This window comes from Corythoichthys intestinalis, chromosome 17 (assembly GCF_030265065.1).
Source record: "Corythoichthys intestinalis isolate RoL2023-P3 chromosome 17, ASM3026506v1, whole genome shotgun sequence".
NCBI classification, from domain to species: Eukaryota; Metazoa; Chordata; class Actinopteri; order Syngnathiformes; family Syngnathidae; genus Corythoichthys; species Corythoichthys intestinalis.
The window spans coordinates 34,351,854-34,367,440 of NC_080411.1; the positions used below are offsets into that span (position 1 = coordinate 34,351,854).

At 40.4% G+C, this 15,587-nt stretch overlaps 1 protein-coding gene across 3 annotated transcripts in view; it reads left to right on the top strand.

Moving 5' to 3' along the window:
- pappaa (pregnancy-associated plasma protein A, pappalysin 1a) overlaps positions 1 to 15,587 on the top strand; it is a 238,175-nt gene that overhangs the window by 25,410 nt on the left and 197,178 nt on the right. For all 3 annotated transcript variants that reach the window (XM_057818700.1, XM_057818698.1, XM_057818699.1), the window contains one exon: positions 5,017 to 6,115. In XM_057818700.1, coding sequence (XP_057674683.1) covers positions 5,017 to 6,115 — 1,099 coding nt within the window. The remainder of the gene's footprint in view (positions 1 to 5,016; positions 6,116 to 15,587) is intronic.

Here is a 15,587-nt window from a genome sequence, read left to right on the forward strand (position 1 = left end):
ACATTTCACACAGGGCGGCAATTTTTCGGCACAACACCTGTTGTTGCGCTCACCTTCTTGCTGCGCGACCGCGGCGACGAACTTCGTAATCTCCCTCTGATGATGTCTGCGATCGTGTTGGCATCATATTGATGTTTTCGCCGCTGTCTGACGGCTGTCGACACAAACACATCATGGACCGAAATAAACAAACCGTGCTGCTTTCGAGATTTGCCCTTTTAACAATGGGCACACAGCAACTACTGAAATGACCGTTCATCTTCTCTGTTACTGCAACACTTGCCTTCACCATTTTGATTAATCAATGTTAACGATTGTCAGAATGGTTTTTGGGTTCGTTGACTAGGTGGTGATTCCTTAGACAAGCAGAAAAACACGCAGTAATAGGAGGAATGTACGTAGCGGTAATATGTAAACATGATGAGCTGACGGACAATATGGCGGCACCAGTCGGGGGGGCGGAGTTGTGACGTCACGTGATTGGGGTCTATTAATGAGGCACATTGAATGATCACAATGGGAGTATGTCATACTCCTTTGTGATACATTAAAACTGTTCAGACTAGTGCTGCAACGATTAATCGATTAACTCGAATAATTCGATTTGAAAAAAGATTCGAATTAAATCTTGCTGCTTCGAGTATTCGTTTAATTATGGTGGTTTGGTTAATGGTTTGTTTTGAAAGTTTGCATTTAGTTTTATTGATTTGGGTGGATACACTACCCAGATAGCAGACCGACATTGAAAAGATGTTGGATCAACATTCCGCTGTTGATCTTATATCGTTGAATCAACGTTATTTTTGCACCCTCAATTGATGTTGTTTCAACGTTGAAATCCTTACGAAACCTAAACGTCATTTTGATTATCAATAATATTGGAACAACGCTCAATCAATGTTATGTCTTAGATCAAAACACCTGCTTATCCATAATTCAATGACTTTTCAATCATTTCCCGGTCAATCATAAATCAACTATTTGACAACATTAGTTCATCAACTATAAAACAATGTTAACCCAACCATCGTCTGGCATACCATAGAGCAACGTTGTTTCAACGTCACTTGACGTAAAAAATTTTGATGTCAACCATACTGATAATTTTGATGGCAACAGTGAATATGACATAACTGTTTTCCCATGGATGAATCCTGCTGCTTCCTGTTAAGACCAACATAAGTTAAGTTTTTGTTTGAGCTAATGTTTTTTTAATGCAATTGTAATTTAGTGTATAGGTATATTTAGCTGTTTTTTGTGTGAAGATGTGTTTGAAATGTTTGTTAAGAGCATTGTAAAAAAAAAAAAGTTAGCATTTTATTGCATTTAAGCTTGCAGACTTTTACAATGTAAGTTAGCCAATTGTTGTTTTGTTGTACTTAGATCCTTATTTATGTTTTTTTTTTTAATTTTTTATACCGTTTTAGGCTCACCTCAGGTATTTTCATTTTTTATGTTCCTTACTCTATTACTCGAACGAACTAGTTCATTGATTAATAGACTAGTAAAATAATCGATAGCTGCAGCCCAAGTTCAGACCAACCGGACACTCAGATTCCCATTCTCCGTGTCAAGCAGCTGAACAGTACAGGTAAAAAAAAAAAAAAAGGCAAAGGAATTTACCGAAAATCAACAGGAAATGACGTGAAATGCTTCAAAATGAGCTCATTGCCTGGCATTGGCTGCCATTGACTTCCATAGACATCCAATCAATTTGAAGTGGGAAGGAAAGCAGCGAATGAACGAATGTGAAACTAATTCCAATTCACATCAGAAGGATGAAAAGAGCTTGTTTTTCTGTTTATTAGTTGTTTTGTAGAATATCCTAGTATGATATCCTGACCAATTAACGATACTTGCTGTATTGCCATATCGCAAGATCGTTATCATGTTCCTTGTATCGCAAATCGTACCGTATATGGAGGTACCCAGAGATTCCCACCCCTAGAGCAAAAGTCTGCAGAAAGACTTTTTTGTCACGGATAACGGGGGGTCAAAGCCATCGAGTCACACCTGAGAGGAGAAAAACACCAGTTGAGGTGAAATATATTTTTTTTCCTTATTAGAAATTTTTGCAAAATGCTTTGGTTTTAAATTAGATTTTTATAGTCTTTAAAATGTCATTAAAAAAAACTTTAAATTTGACTTTTAAAAGGCTGCAAGAACCATGCACACAAAATGACGTGTAGGGCCAGATCTTGCCCCTGGGTCTTGAATTTGACGCCTGTCTACACATACTGTGTGCTGTCTGATAATTACAGAAATGATTCAGATATTTTGAAATACATTGGATTTGATTAAGTAAAGCACAATATTCTCATATGTATGTTTGCACCCATCGTAGCCGGGTGATCACGTGTGATCTCGCGTGACGGATAAGACAAGACCACAATATCTGACCAAATCCACAGCTCTATTTGGACAAATGCAACCCCCCCAAATTGCATGGAATCTCTGCCATGCTTCACGTTTGCCTGCGGAGACATAATATTTGTACCATGCTTACTCCCTCCGGCTAACAGACTCTCTTGTGTTGTGGCCAAATATTTGAAGCTTGGACTTGTCAGTCCAGAGCAGCTGCTGTTAGTTTTCTCCACCTGAGTTTTCATGTCTTTTAACTTATGGGATTCACTTGATTCCCTTATAACGCAGGTGTAAAACTAACACAGGTGTCAAAGTGGCTTACTAGATCAGGGCCACCACGTCATTTTGTGTGGCACTTGAAAGTCAGTTGGTATGAAAACGTTTGGGCACCCCTGGTTAGGGGTGTGACAATATATCGATATGGTGACAAATCGTGATATGTTGGACTGACAGGCTTTTACTAAGAATCGATACATCATTTTAAAAATATATAACTAAATAAACGAACTGACAGGTTGCTACCAAAATTTTCCACGAATGGTACTGCACTTGATAGCCAAAAGACCGAGAAGCGATACATTTTCCACTAGAATAGTGTCTGTTAACCGTTATCTGGTGTTTTATGAGGATAATATTACTTGGTAACTAGAAAATGCAATTTCTGGAAGAATTGCGTAGGGATGCTTTGCTCTCCCATGGGCAACTTTTGGGTATTTTTGGGTCACTTCCTTGTCAATTCACCGACTGCCATTGACAGGGCTAGAGTAGTTGTATTGATATCAGTGCAACAGCATTTATCAAATTAATATTGATTTTCTGTTTCTAAGCATTATCAGTTTTCTCATTTTCGGTTTTTGGTTCCAGCCAAGAATTTTCAGTCCGGTTCATCCCTGCTTGTTAGTGTGTCTTATTGTATCTTGTCCCTCCCTAAAATAGCGTTGATGCTTTCAGTTGTTATGGGATAGATAATATTCAGTGAAGAGCAGAAGTATTTGCACCCCTTGTGATTTTGCAAGTTCACCCACCTAGAAAATAGATAGAGGTCTGAAATTCCAATCATATATGCATTTCCACTTGTAGAGATATAATCTAAAAAAAAAAATTGGAACTCTTATTGTATGATTTTTCGATAATTTATTTGCGATTTACAGGAGTTAATAAATATTTGTAATCCTGAGAAAATCAGTGCTAACATTTAGTGTAGAAGCCTTTGTTTGCAATTACAGACGTCAGACGCCTTCTGTAGTTCTTCAATAGGTTTTCACAGATGTAAACAGGAATTTTGGCTCATTCCTCCACACATATCTTCTCTAGATCTGTCAGGTTTTGGGACTGTCGTTGAAAAACATGAAGTTTCAAATCCATCCCAAGATTTTCTACTGGATTGGAGTCTGGAGACTGGCTAGGCCACTCAAGATCCTTAATAAGGTTTTATGCAGCCATTCCTTGGTTAGCTTGGTTGTGTGCTTCAGATCACTGTCATGTTGGAAGATCCAGCCATGACTTATCTTCAAGTCTCTAATTGAAGGAAGGAGGTTACTGCTCAAAAATTTACGACACATTTCACCATTCAACCTCTGCTTTATACAGTCCAGTCGTCCTGTCCCCCTTTGCCGAAAAGCAGCCCCAAGCATGAAGTTTCCACCCCCATAATTCACAGTGGGGATGGTGTTCTTGTGATTGTACTCATCGTTCTTTTTCCTCCACACACGACAGGTAAAGTTTGCACCAAAAAGTTATACTTTGGTCTCATCTGACCACATGACTTCCTCCCGTGACCCCTTCTGCATCATTCAGATGGTCCCTGGCAAACTTCAGATGGGCCGTCACATGTACTGGCTTCAACAGGGGAACCCTCTGAGCAATGCATGACTTTAAACCATTGCACCATTGTGTTCTACTGGACAGTAGCCTATGAAACTGTGCATCCAGCTCTCTTCAGGTCATTGACCAGCTCCTGCCGTGTAGTTCTAAGCTGAGCCCTCACTTTTCTCATCATAAGTGATATCCCATGAGGAGAGATTTTACATGGAGCCCCAGTCCAAGGTAGATTATCAGTCATGTTTAGCCTTTTGCATTTTCTAACAAATGTTGTAACTGTTGATTTATTCTCACCAAGGTGCTTTCCAATTGTTCCATAGCCTTTTCCAGCTTTGTGGAGCTCAACAAATTTATCTCTGGTATATTTCGAAAGCTCTCTGGTCTTGCCCATGGTCGCAGTTGGATAATGACTGACTTTTGGGTGCACAGGTGACAATAATGGGCTAAAACGGGTGGTGGCTGGGTGGTTACTCATAGGGTAAAGGTGGACTTTTTTAAGGTAGAATGACAACTCAGAGTGTCATAATTATTGCTGATTCTCAGGGGTACAAATACTTATGAACCCCAGTAAATTACAAATAAATGATTGGAAAATTATACATAGGAGTTTCGGATTTTTTTTTTAGAGTATATCTCTATAAGTGGAAATGCATCTATAATTTAAATTTCAGACCTCTACCTATTCTCCAAGTGGGCGAACTTGCAAAATCACAAGGGGTGCAAATACCTCTGCTCCTTACTGTATATAGATATGAAATAATCAAGTCTGTGTCAAATGCTTACTAAACATGCTCACGTATTAACACGTTTTCTTTCCCATTGTCTTCCCAGGCCTTTACGACAAATGTTTCTACGCCTCTAGTGACCGAGGCTGGCTGCTCGGCATCCAGTCGGTCAGTGAACATGGCAACCGAGACCCCCGCTTCTTTTTCTCCCTGAAGACAGATCGTGCCCACAAGGCAACCACTATCCACTCCAATGCTCACTACGCACCAAATCAGTGGGCCTATCTAGCCGTCACCTATGACGGCATCTACATGAAGCTTTTCGTCAATGGCGCCCAAGTTGGCGTCAGCCGAGAGCAATCGGGTGACGTCTTCAGTCACCTGACCAAAAAGTGCAAAGTGTTGATGATCGGAGGGAACGCGTTGAATCATAACTACAGGGGAGCAGTGGAAAGGGTGGCTCTGTGGAGGCACGCTCGAGGTCAGAGGCAAATTATCAAGGACATGCGCGGCAACGAGGATCCGCAAGATCTACCTCAGCTGGTCATACGTGAAACTTTTGAGCACCCGGCAAGGAAATGGCTGACTGTGAAAGACGGTAGCTTCCCTCAGCCGGAGGAGAGGGGAAGTGGACGAACGGGTTTTCAGGTGGCCGGAGGAAATGTCGAAGGATTATTAGACACAACATTAGAGCCTCCGGCTTGCGGCCAAACAGTCTGTGACAACGTTGAGGTCATCAAAAACTACAACCAGCTCTCCAGCTTCCGCCGCCCAAAGAAAGTACGCTACCGCGTAATAAATATCTGGGACGATACGCAGACCAAGCCAACTGTGTCGGACCACCAGATCAGCTTGCAGCATCAGCGGCTTAATGATGCCTTCAACCCCTACAACATCAGCTGGGAACTCAGCATTCACAACATTACCAACTCGTCTCTCCGAAACAGACTGATTCTAGCAAATTGTGACATCAGCAAAGTGGGCGACGACGCCTGCGACCCAGAATGCAACCATCCGCTTACCGGGTTCGATGCCGGGGACTGCGTGTCGGGCCACCGCAGCCGCTGCCCAGAGAGCAAGCAGGGCAACGGTGTGTGCGACCCTGAATGTAACTGGGAAAATTTTTCCTACGACCTCGGCGACTGTTGCGATCCCGATGTGACGGACGTAACGAAGACCTGCTTCAACCGCTCTTCTCCACACAAGTAAGACCACTCCAAGTCTCTTTAGTTTTTCTCGATTAATCAAAAGTTAAATTTTTTTGGTAAAAGACAAAGTATTTAAAAGTTAAATCGAGATTTGCTCGAAAGTCAAATTCTTCTGCTTCCTGACCCTTTGCAGGGCTCCGGCCGATCCTTTAAAAGTCTTATAAGGCATTGAATTCATTATTTTAAAACTAAGGCATTATTTGGTATTATAATGTCTTAACCCCTTGATGCCTGAATTTACATTTAACAAACATACAGTACATAAAAAGTATATACAGTGGTAATGCTACATACGTACAAAGTTAAGTCGTTCTTGAAGCAATGAAGCTTTGCAGCCAATTGAGATTCATGGTGGTTTGTTTGGTCTTACACATTCTTATGATTCCACTGTCAAATAAAGTTTTAACGGTTAATTTCTTTTGGTGCAATTATCCCATAATACAGTGAAGACAGCTGCGGCTCATAGTCCCGCGCGGCATATTTATGAACAAATGCCATTTTCATGTCAAATTTGGTGGATGGCGGCTTATTGTCAAATGAGCCTTATATTAGGAAAATTACAGTAATTTATTTGTTTTGCTATGTGTAGCTGCTATTTGTAATTGCACCAGAAGTATTTATTAAAGATTTAGCGTTGGTTTTTGAGCTGTGGAAAGAATTCATATGGGAAAGTCCCGCTCGACTTACGACCATTTCGACTTACAAAACAGGTCCTGGAACGAATTAAATTCATCTGTAGAGTTACCAGTGTGCAGTACAGTGTAACATGTTTGGAACTTTTGTTCTAATTTGAAAAAAAAAAAGACTTTTTTTCTGGTTTGGATCGGGACTCGGTATCGGGAGATTTTCAAAATCAGATGATTTGGACTCGGGTTCAAAAATATGCAATCAGGACATCCCTAGTACTTATGTATTATCCAATTTGCAGCAGTCATTATTAACCTTGCTAAAGGTACCGAACCCCACAAGTTTCGCATGCGGATTCACGGAACCCTTTGGAATTAGGTACATAATAAAAGCTTTTTTTTTTCAAATTCAAAACTGATATATCTAAGATAACAAGCTAATAATTTAGCAAATTCCTGTTCAAAATTCTCATTTTGACAGCATATTTTATAAACGGGTCACAATTTGAGACCACGCTGGCCATTGGTCATACCAAATGTGAGTCAACCTTCCACTGGGCAAACCAGTTCCTCCTCCCATCAGATCGAGGACTAGCACTTAAAATAACTGTATTAAGCCTGTAAATTGGGAGCAAACCAGTCCAAAACCTGGTCTAAAAAGCAACTTTGGCTGGTTTTAATCAACGTATGAAAATAGAGCCCTGCGTTTCTTTACCTTCGCTGAACTCCTTAGACTTACTCACCGAACCCCTGGGGTTCCATCGAACCAAGGTTAAGAACCACTAATTTACAGTATGTTTGTTAAATGTAAATTCAGGCATCAATGGGCTTAGACCAGTATTGACCACTGTGTGTGACCACTGTCCTTGAAAGGCTTAGTTTCCATCATCATTAAAAAAAAGTCTTGAATGTAAAATTGCCTTGAGCTGTAGGATCCCTGTTTTGGTTTGCGGCTGAGTTGTAACTCAACTCCCAGCCTGTGTGGCCTGAGAAATCCTCCGGGGGCAGCTAGTACAATCTTACCTCGGCCTGGTTCAATCAGCGTTCTGCACACGAGCGCGGCAAAACAAATGCTACGGGGCGACTCCTGGTAGCAAATACATAGGCCAGACGGATCATTTTTGTGTGTGTGCGTATACATTTCTCAACAACTCTCCCCCACCTTTCCTACTTTGTTTCCTGTAGCCACTGGTCCTAATTAAGCCGTCTTGATTGGAGGCGGCCGTTGATTTGGAAAGAGTGAGATTGTAAACAGCGTAAAGGCAAATAGAGGTCAGGAAAGCCAGAACAGAATGACTTTCGCTTGTAGCGATGGAAATTATTCTAGACGTGCCGCTCTCCCCAGGAAACCGCACAGACGTGTTTCCTTAGGAGGCAGGTGAGGGTCCCTAAACAAGGGAGCCTGGATTTTCCAATGAAAAACAGTGAGGAAACTTCTTAGGAACTGTTTTTTCATGTCGGCTTCCAGGTGTACTGCACGTGAACGTCCCAATCGTGGTATTCGGCGTGGCTACTCGAGAACATGCAGACCTTCATAAATCATTTCTTTTTGCGTTACGGTTGCTGTAGTCTGTAAATGGTGACTAAAAGTTGGCAAAAATTGAAGATAGTTGGAATATTTGTTAAAGGGTCTCTGCCAACTCTCTAATACGAGCATTTTTTCCCCCCAGGTTTACAAAAAACAGTAGCTTTGAGGACATTATCATTAACCAAAATCAGGAGATAATCATTTATTTTCGGACTATAAGCCATTACTTTGTTCCTTCTTTTTGAATCCTGCAGCTTATTTGTTGATTTATTTGGGTTAATAGTCAACAATTTATTTGACAGCGCATCATAACACTCTCATAAGACCGTCATAATTATGATATGACACTATCATGGGCATTACTGAATGCTTATGCATAGTCTCATTGTCATCTGGCAAATTATGTCACTAACTCCATTTATGTCCAGCTTGGATCTTTTACATCTATTTAAAAGTGAGATAATTTGCCAGGTAAGACTAAATGACATCTGTTATAAGCATTCATTAACGCTCATGACAGTGACATGTCATAATTATGATTCTCTAATGACAGTCATATGGCGCCACTGTCAAATAAAGCGTTACGAAATACCATAATTAGCAATTAATGAAACAACTGGAACAGTAACTGAAGAAATAATCAGCACAAAACATGAATGTTGATTGCTATTTATACCTGTAGCGCTGCAATGCATGCTAGGAGGCATGTTGGACAACAGTGTTGACAGCAGGTGGCAGCAGAGGTTGACTGTCTCCCCAAGGGAGCAGTGATGGCCAAATGAAGTTTCTTGAACCAATGAAGCTTTGCAGCCAATTGGTTCAAAGTTTCATGGTGATTCATTTGGTCTTATGACAGTCGCATGATGCCGCTGTCAAATAAAGTGTTATCGGTTAATATATTTTGGGGTAAGTATCCCATAATGCAGTGAGGACAGCTACAGCTTATAGTCCAGCGCGGCATATCTACGAACAAATGGCGTTTTTGTGCCAAATTTGATTTGACTCAGGTGTGCCTTATCGTGCGAAAATTACAGTAGATCTTTGCAGGTGTTGAAGTTGTCTAGTTATAATAATAGCTGAAGCTTGGACTACTGTAAATAATGACATTTAAAGAGAAATTGCAATTTCTGGAGAAACTGCGTGGTGATGCTTTGCTTTCCCGTTGTCACTTCCTGCACTTCCAATTAATTTTGTGGCACTTTTGGGTCACTTTTTTGTTAATTCATTGGTTGCCGTTGACGGCACAAGACGTCCAATTCATTTAGACTGGCAGAGGCTAATGATTTGCCCCTCCCAGTCAAAATGGATTGAACTTGCCTGGCACCGCTGGACTATTCTCCTTGTATTTTTCAAACACTGTGAGAAGAGTCCAGGACCCATCTCCTTATTGGCCTCTCGAGCCAGAAAGAAATCCTCCGTGCAATCAGTTTCGTTTATTTGCGTGACATTTTCTTAACGAGCAATGTCACTCTTGCACGTTGGAAGTCATCACCACAACAACACAGATGGCGAACTTGACAGCCGAGAATTTGTTGTAATCCGCAGTAAATTCTGTTTTAAATGACCAAAAACACATCGAGTCTCTAAAAACAACAGTCTGTCTCGCGCTAGCCATGTTGAATAAACTTCTCCGTTCTCTGTTCTGCGCTCTCCTCGTATGTTAATTCCCTCGCGCTAGAGTTTTTTTGTCGCTTTATCAACTGCCTGTCCGCCCGTCGCTGATTGGTCAACTCCGCTGTCTGTTTCCTGTGGCTTGCTCCGCCCTGGAAATTTGATCTGCCGAACGGTCGCCAGACTCTAAAGCTGGAACAGCGGTGAGTCTGGTGTACCAGGCAAGGATTGGACATCCAGTACCATCAATGACACTGAAATATCAGTCCTCTTATTTTAAATGACTTTGATGTCTGTCATTGTCAATGGCAGGTGAGTTAAATTTGGGCCACTTCCTGTCCATTTTACCAAGTTCTTGTTAATTTGTAGGCATATCCAGGTCAGTTTCTTTTCATTGGTCACTTCCTGTTTATTTTGGTCACTTTCTGTTGACTTTGGCGGACTTAGGAGTCACTTTCGGTTGAATTTTGGGTAAATTTCTGGTGACTTTGGGACATTCCCGTGTCACTTTCTGTGCCTTTTGGGCCACTTCCTGTAAATTTGACCAATTTCTTGTTCATTTTAAGGCATTTCCCGGTCAGTTCCTATTCATTGGTCACTTACTGTTCATTTTTGGGCATTTCTACATCACTCCCTGTTGATTTCAGTCAATGTTCTGTTGGTTTTGGGTCACTTTCTGACATTTCTGGGGCATTCCTGAGTGACTTTCTGTACACTTTAGTTCATTTCCTTTTGATTTTGGGACATTTCCTGGTCACATCCTGTTTGATTCAGTAACTTTTTGTTGGCTTTGGGGCACTTACAGGTCACTATCGGTTGATTTTCGGGTCACTTTCTGGTGATTTTGGGGCATTCTCGTGTAACTTTCTGTACCTTTTGGGTCACTTCCTAGTAATTGTGAGGACTTTTGAGGAAGTGTTTTATATAATAACAACCAATTGAGATTTTTGCAGGTCTGTGTTGAAAATAATTAGTGAATGGAAACATATTTGTGGTAGTTGAATGGGCCATTGGAAATTTATGAGACAGTTTCTTTTTCAAATTTTGGAGGAATTTTACAATTTTACAAAAACTGACAAATGTCAAATGTGTTTTGATATGTGAATTATGTGAACTTGACAAAAAACTGTAGGACAAGTAACATATTTAACTTTAAATGTTTTTGTCATTGCAATAGCACCCCCACAATTAACAACACAGAGTGAGTAAAAGCAGGAGGGCTTTACATCCCTTCCAGCTTAGTCATCATTCAAAGCCCATTCATCAAGCGGCGGACAATCTACTTGATTTAGACATCAACAACTGGCTTTCACTGTCCAAATCTCCTGGGTATTTGACATGTGGGCGTGGAGTTTGACGCATTCCAGAAAAGAAAGAAAAACAGGGGCGAAATTCTCATTCAGAATAATCTTGCTCAATTGACTACTTGTTGTACAATTATTTTTTTGATTACGGTATGATTTATGGATGTTTTCAACTTTTCAATTTCTACAGTCTTGGAGGATAATTGTGGCTTTTCATCTCTCTAGTATGACTGCCTATTTTAAAATTACTGGCCCTCATTGATGTTGCTAGATGTTCAATATGTTTTAAGTGGGAAGGCTTTGACTTCCTCTTCAATTTGGGTTACTTACTCTTAATTTTGGGGATTTCTGGGTCCCATCCTGTAGATTTTTGGTCAATTCATCATGATTTTGCGGGATTCTTGGGTCACCTCCCGTACATTTTGGGTCACTTTGTGTTGGTTTTGGGACACTTCCGGGACATTTACTATTGATTTTGTCATTTTCTGTTGTTTTTCAGTCACTCTCTGTTGATTTTGGGGCATTTCCGTGTGAATTGGGAAACAGGAAATACTCTTTTCTTATACATGTATGGGGCTTAGCCTTGCAAAGGCCCAGATAAAAGCCCCAGATAATAAAACAATTCCTCAACTTTATTCATATTAATTCTGCATCTTATTCTCCACGTTTCTTTTGGAGCACAGCCCGAACCATTTGACCGATCGACACCGTTTGAATATCGAAATGACCGGAATGTTCACGTGACACCGGGAATTTTTCGGACGGCCCCGAAAAATTTTACGTTCACCCGTAAACGCGGATTTTTGAAAAAAAAAAAAAAAAAAAAATTGTTCTTTTTCAAATGTATTCAGTCCTACAATTTTTGACCTAATCTCATAATTTGGACATGAAACATTTTGGGACGGTGAGGAGCATAAAAGTTGTATACAGAATTTGGAAAAAACTTTCTCGGTTCCCCAGAAATTCGCTAAAAACTATCCCATTCATTTCTAATGGGATGCCATCGACTGCCATTTAAGTCCAAATTTCCCATTCATTTCCAATGCCATTTACTTTGCATTGTCACCCATATACACAAATACCAATGAGGAGGATGCTCGTCAATGCCATCGACGGCAATGTATGTCGATTTTATTGATGTCAATGTACTTGAATTCCATTAATGAATTTGGAAGTCGATATCATTGACGGCCATGTACGTCAAAATTTCCCATTCATTTTTAATGGCATTTACTGTACATTGCATTGACGCCCATGTACACAGATGCCATTGACGGTCATGTATGTCAATTCTATTGATGCCAAGGTACTTGGATTCCATTGACGCATATGTAAGTCGATGCCATTGACGGCCATGGACGTTTAAATTTCCCATTTATTTCCAATGCCTTTTACTTTGCATTGACGCCCATGTCCATAGTTGCCAATGAGGACGATGCACGTCAATTCCATTGACGGCCATGTATGTCAATTCTATTGATGCCTATGTACTTGGATTCCATTGACGCATATGTAAGTTGATGCCATTGACGGCCATGTACGTCCAAATTTCCCGTTCATTTTCAATGGCATTTACGTTGCATTGACCTGATATCACCATTTTCAATGGCATTTACGTTGCATTGACCTGATATCACCAGGACATGTCCCAGAAATGTACCCAAATCAAAACGAAGTGACTTAATATCAACAGGACATGTCTCCCAAATGTCCCCTCATCAACAGGAAGTGACCTGATATCAACAGGACATGTCTCCCAAATGTCCCCTCATCAACAGGAAGTGACCTGATATCAACAGGACATGTCCCTGAAATGTCCCCAAATCAACCTGGGCAGGGCTAAGATCTGTATCTCCCACAGCAAAGCCCATAGTAATTTCTCCAAAAATTGCAGTTTCTAGCTTTTAATGGATTTCTATTTTTTGTTCTTTTAATTCAAATAAAACGGAAAATTGTAAATGTTTTTATATAATTATACATCAATTTATTTTTCATTCTTTTCTTTACTGAATGTTTTTAAAAATAATTTATCCCCATTTTTATTTCATTTTTTTCTTTTAAAAAGGTGTTGAACAGTATTTTTTATAATTATTATTATTTTTTAAAATTCTTTTATTGAAGAATAAATTGTATTTTGTACATTTAATTTCAGCGAAAACATACAGTCAATGCATGTGATTTCCTTTGAAGGGCCACACAAAATGACGCAGTTGGCCTGATCTGGCTCCCAGGCCTCCGGTTTGACACCCGTGGGCTAATAGGTCATGCGTTTTCCCTCTGTCTCTCCTACTCATGAGTCAATACCTCTCAGCGTGGCAGATTGATGGATGGACCACCCCTTCTCTCCTCCACTCCCTCTCCCCGCTGTATTTAGCTAATCTCCCGGGCCCTTGACTTGGGTGTTTTACAGTTGGTCGTCTAAACCATTAAGCCCCGTCTCATAAAACATAATGGAGTGCTTGTTCGTAAATACCAGGACTTTGTACTTCCCCTTTAAAGCCCTAGCGCACTTATAAAAACACCTGTTGTCGAGATTTCACCTGCGCTTTCAGGGAGGTAAACGCCCTTTGCGTTGGAGGCCATTAGTCTTCTCGGATGGGATAATGGATTTTCGGATTATATCTTTTTGGAAATACGTTACGCCGGGGAGTTCAACGTTTTACGTTCTGGCTAGATGGTGGTCGTTAAGTCACGGAAGGAAGCAATGAAGATGTTGCCAAAGTTCTAAGAGCGCTACTCCAGTGCCCTTTTAAAAGCGACCACTTCGGAGATTTGGGGGCTCTTTTGCCGGCCACTTTATCCTGTTGCCCTTCCTGGTTGATGTTGTTATCATTCCCAATTCTAAATTCTCTCCGGGTTATTAGGAATCAAAATGTGCCAGAGACTGAGGGTGAGCATTTAGTAATAAAGGCGGATATGAACGATAATGTTAAGGGCTGTGATGTTAACCCACTCTGAATATCGAAGTTATATCGGCCACCAGAGTGAAATAAATGTGCCATTTTACACCTTACTGACTCCGAGCTTACTCTATTCAATGTATACTCAGAAAATTTAGGGCTTTGATGTACATGGAAGTACATGGATTTAAGGGCTGTTTATGTGATAACGTTAACGGAGGAAAAACGCAAAAAAAACTTTTCCAGATGTCCGTATCGTTTAGACAGAGACGGCATTTTGGGGGCTGAGGGAAAAGTCCTCACCGTGTGGAAATCTTGATGACGCTCCATCCTGTCGTTGCAGTCTATACGGTTGAAAATGCAGTTTTGGAGTTTAGGTACATATTGCCATGAGGGTCGCCAGATCGGAAAGACGGTCTCGTTCATTAAAAAACAGCCCAATTACAACCATACAATCTTACAAGATACTATTTTGTCAATAGGAGCACAAATCTGATCAAACAGCCAATTAGTTATATCTCAGGGCTGTTTTAAGTTGGAATGCCTGCTATTGACAACTATAGACATTCAATTATTTACAGTTTTTCTCAATTGCTTTGGTACGTTTCTCAGAATTGAAATTCTCAAAACTACTTGTTCAATCCTCACAACATGTCGCACAAGTAGCAAAACAACATGGATTACCTACAAAAACAATTTTTTGAGTGCAAAATACATAGTCTATCGCTCAAAATGAAATTTCTGTGTCAATGAACATGTCAATGCTGTCGGAATGACAATTCCTTGTTTCATTGTGTAAAGACAAGACAGTCAAACGGCTTAGTCATGCTCTCAATTGAACAGTTACTCTGGTGGAAGGCTCTGATGTTGAAGATGGTTCACGAAAGTTTTGATGAAAATTGCAAATTCCACCTTTGTGTGTGGGAGATTGATTGCATAAGACTGGGCAAGATTCAGTTTACACTTTTACTGTCATTACAATTTCCTGACAGACCATGTCACTGTGATACAGAAAGCAAAAGACAGCACTGAGTAACACAAAGAAAAAACAAAAAACAAAAGCAAAATTAGAAATGTGAACATAAGACAATTGGCACAACTCAACTTTGAGTGCTACATGTTGGGATTTTTTCCCTATTATTTCTACACATCTTGAAATTCCTCCCCGTTGAACCACAAATTTTCATCCACGTCACAATGGATGTCCTCTTTTGCTATACAGCGTGGGAAGAATCTTCTATAATGCCATATCCAGCCTGTGCAGGCATCTGCTGTGATGTCACTGGAGTCATCTGTGTGTGAGGCTGGCGATCATATACTTGCCATTTCCATGTGGAGAAAAATTATTATATGAGATTGAGGTATGGGGTGTATGGTGGGAGAAAATCCATTACCATTCGGTTGTGGGTCAAACCCATTCCCTGATTATGTTGGAGTGGTGGAAACCCACATTGTTCCAAACTATCACAAATTTTGACAGGTTAAGATAAGGTACTTAAA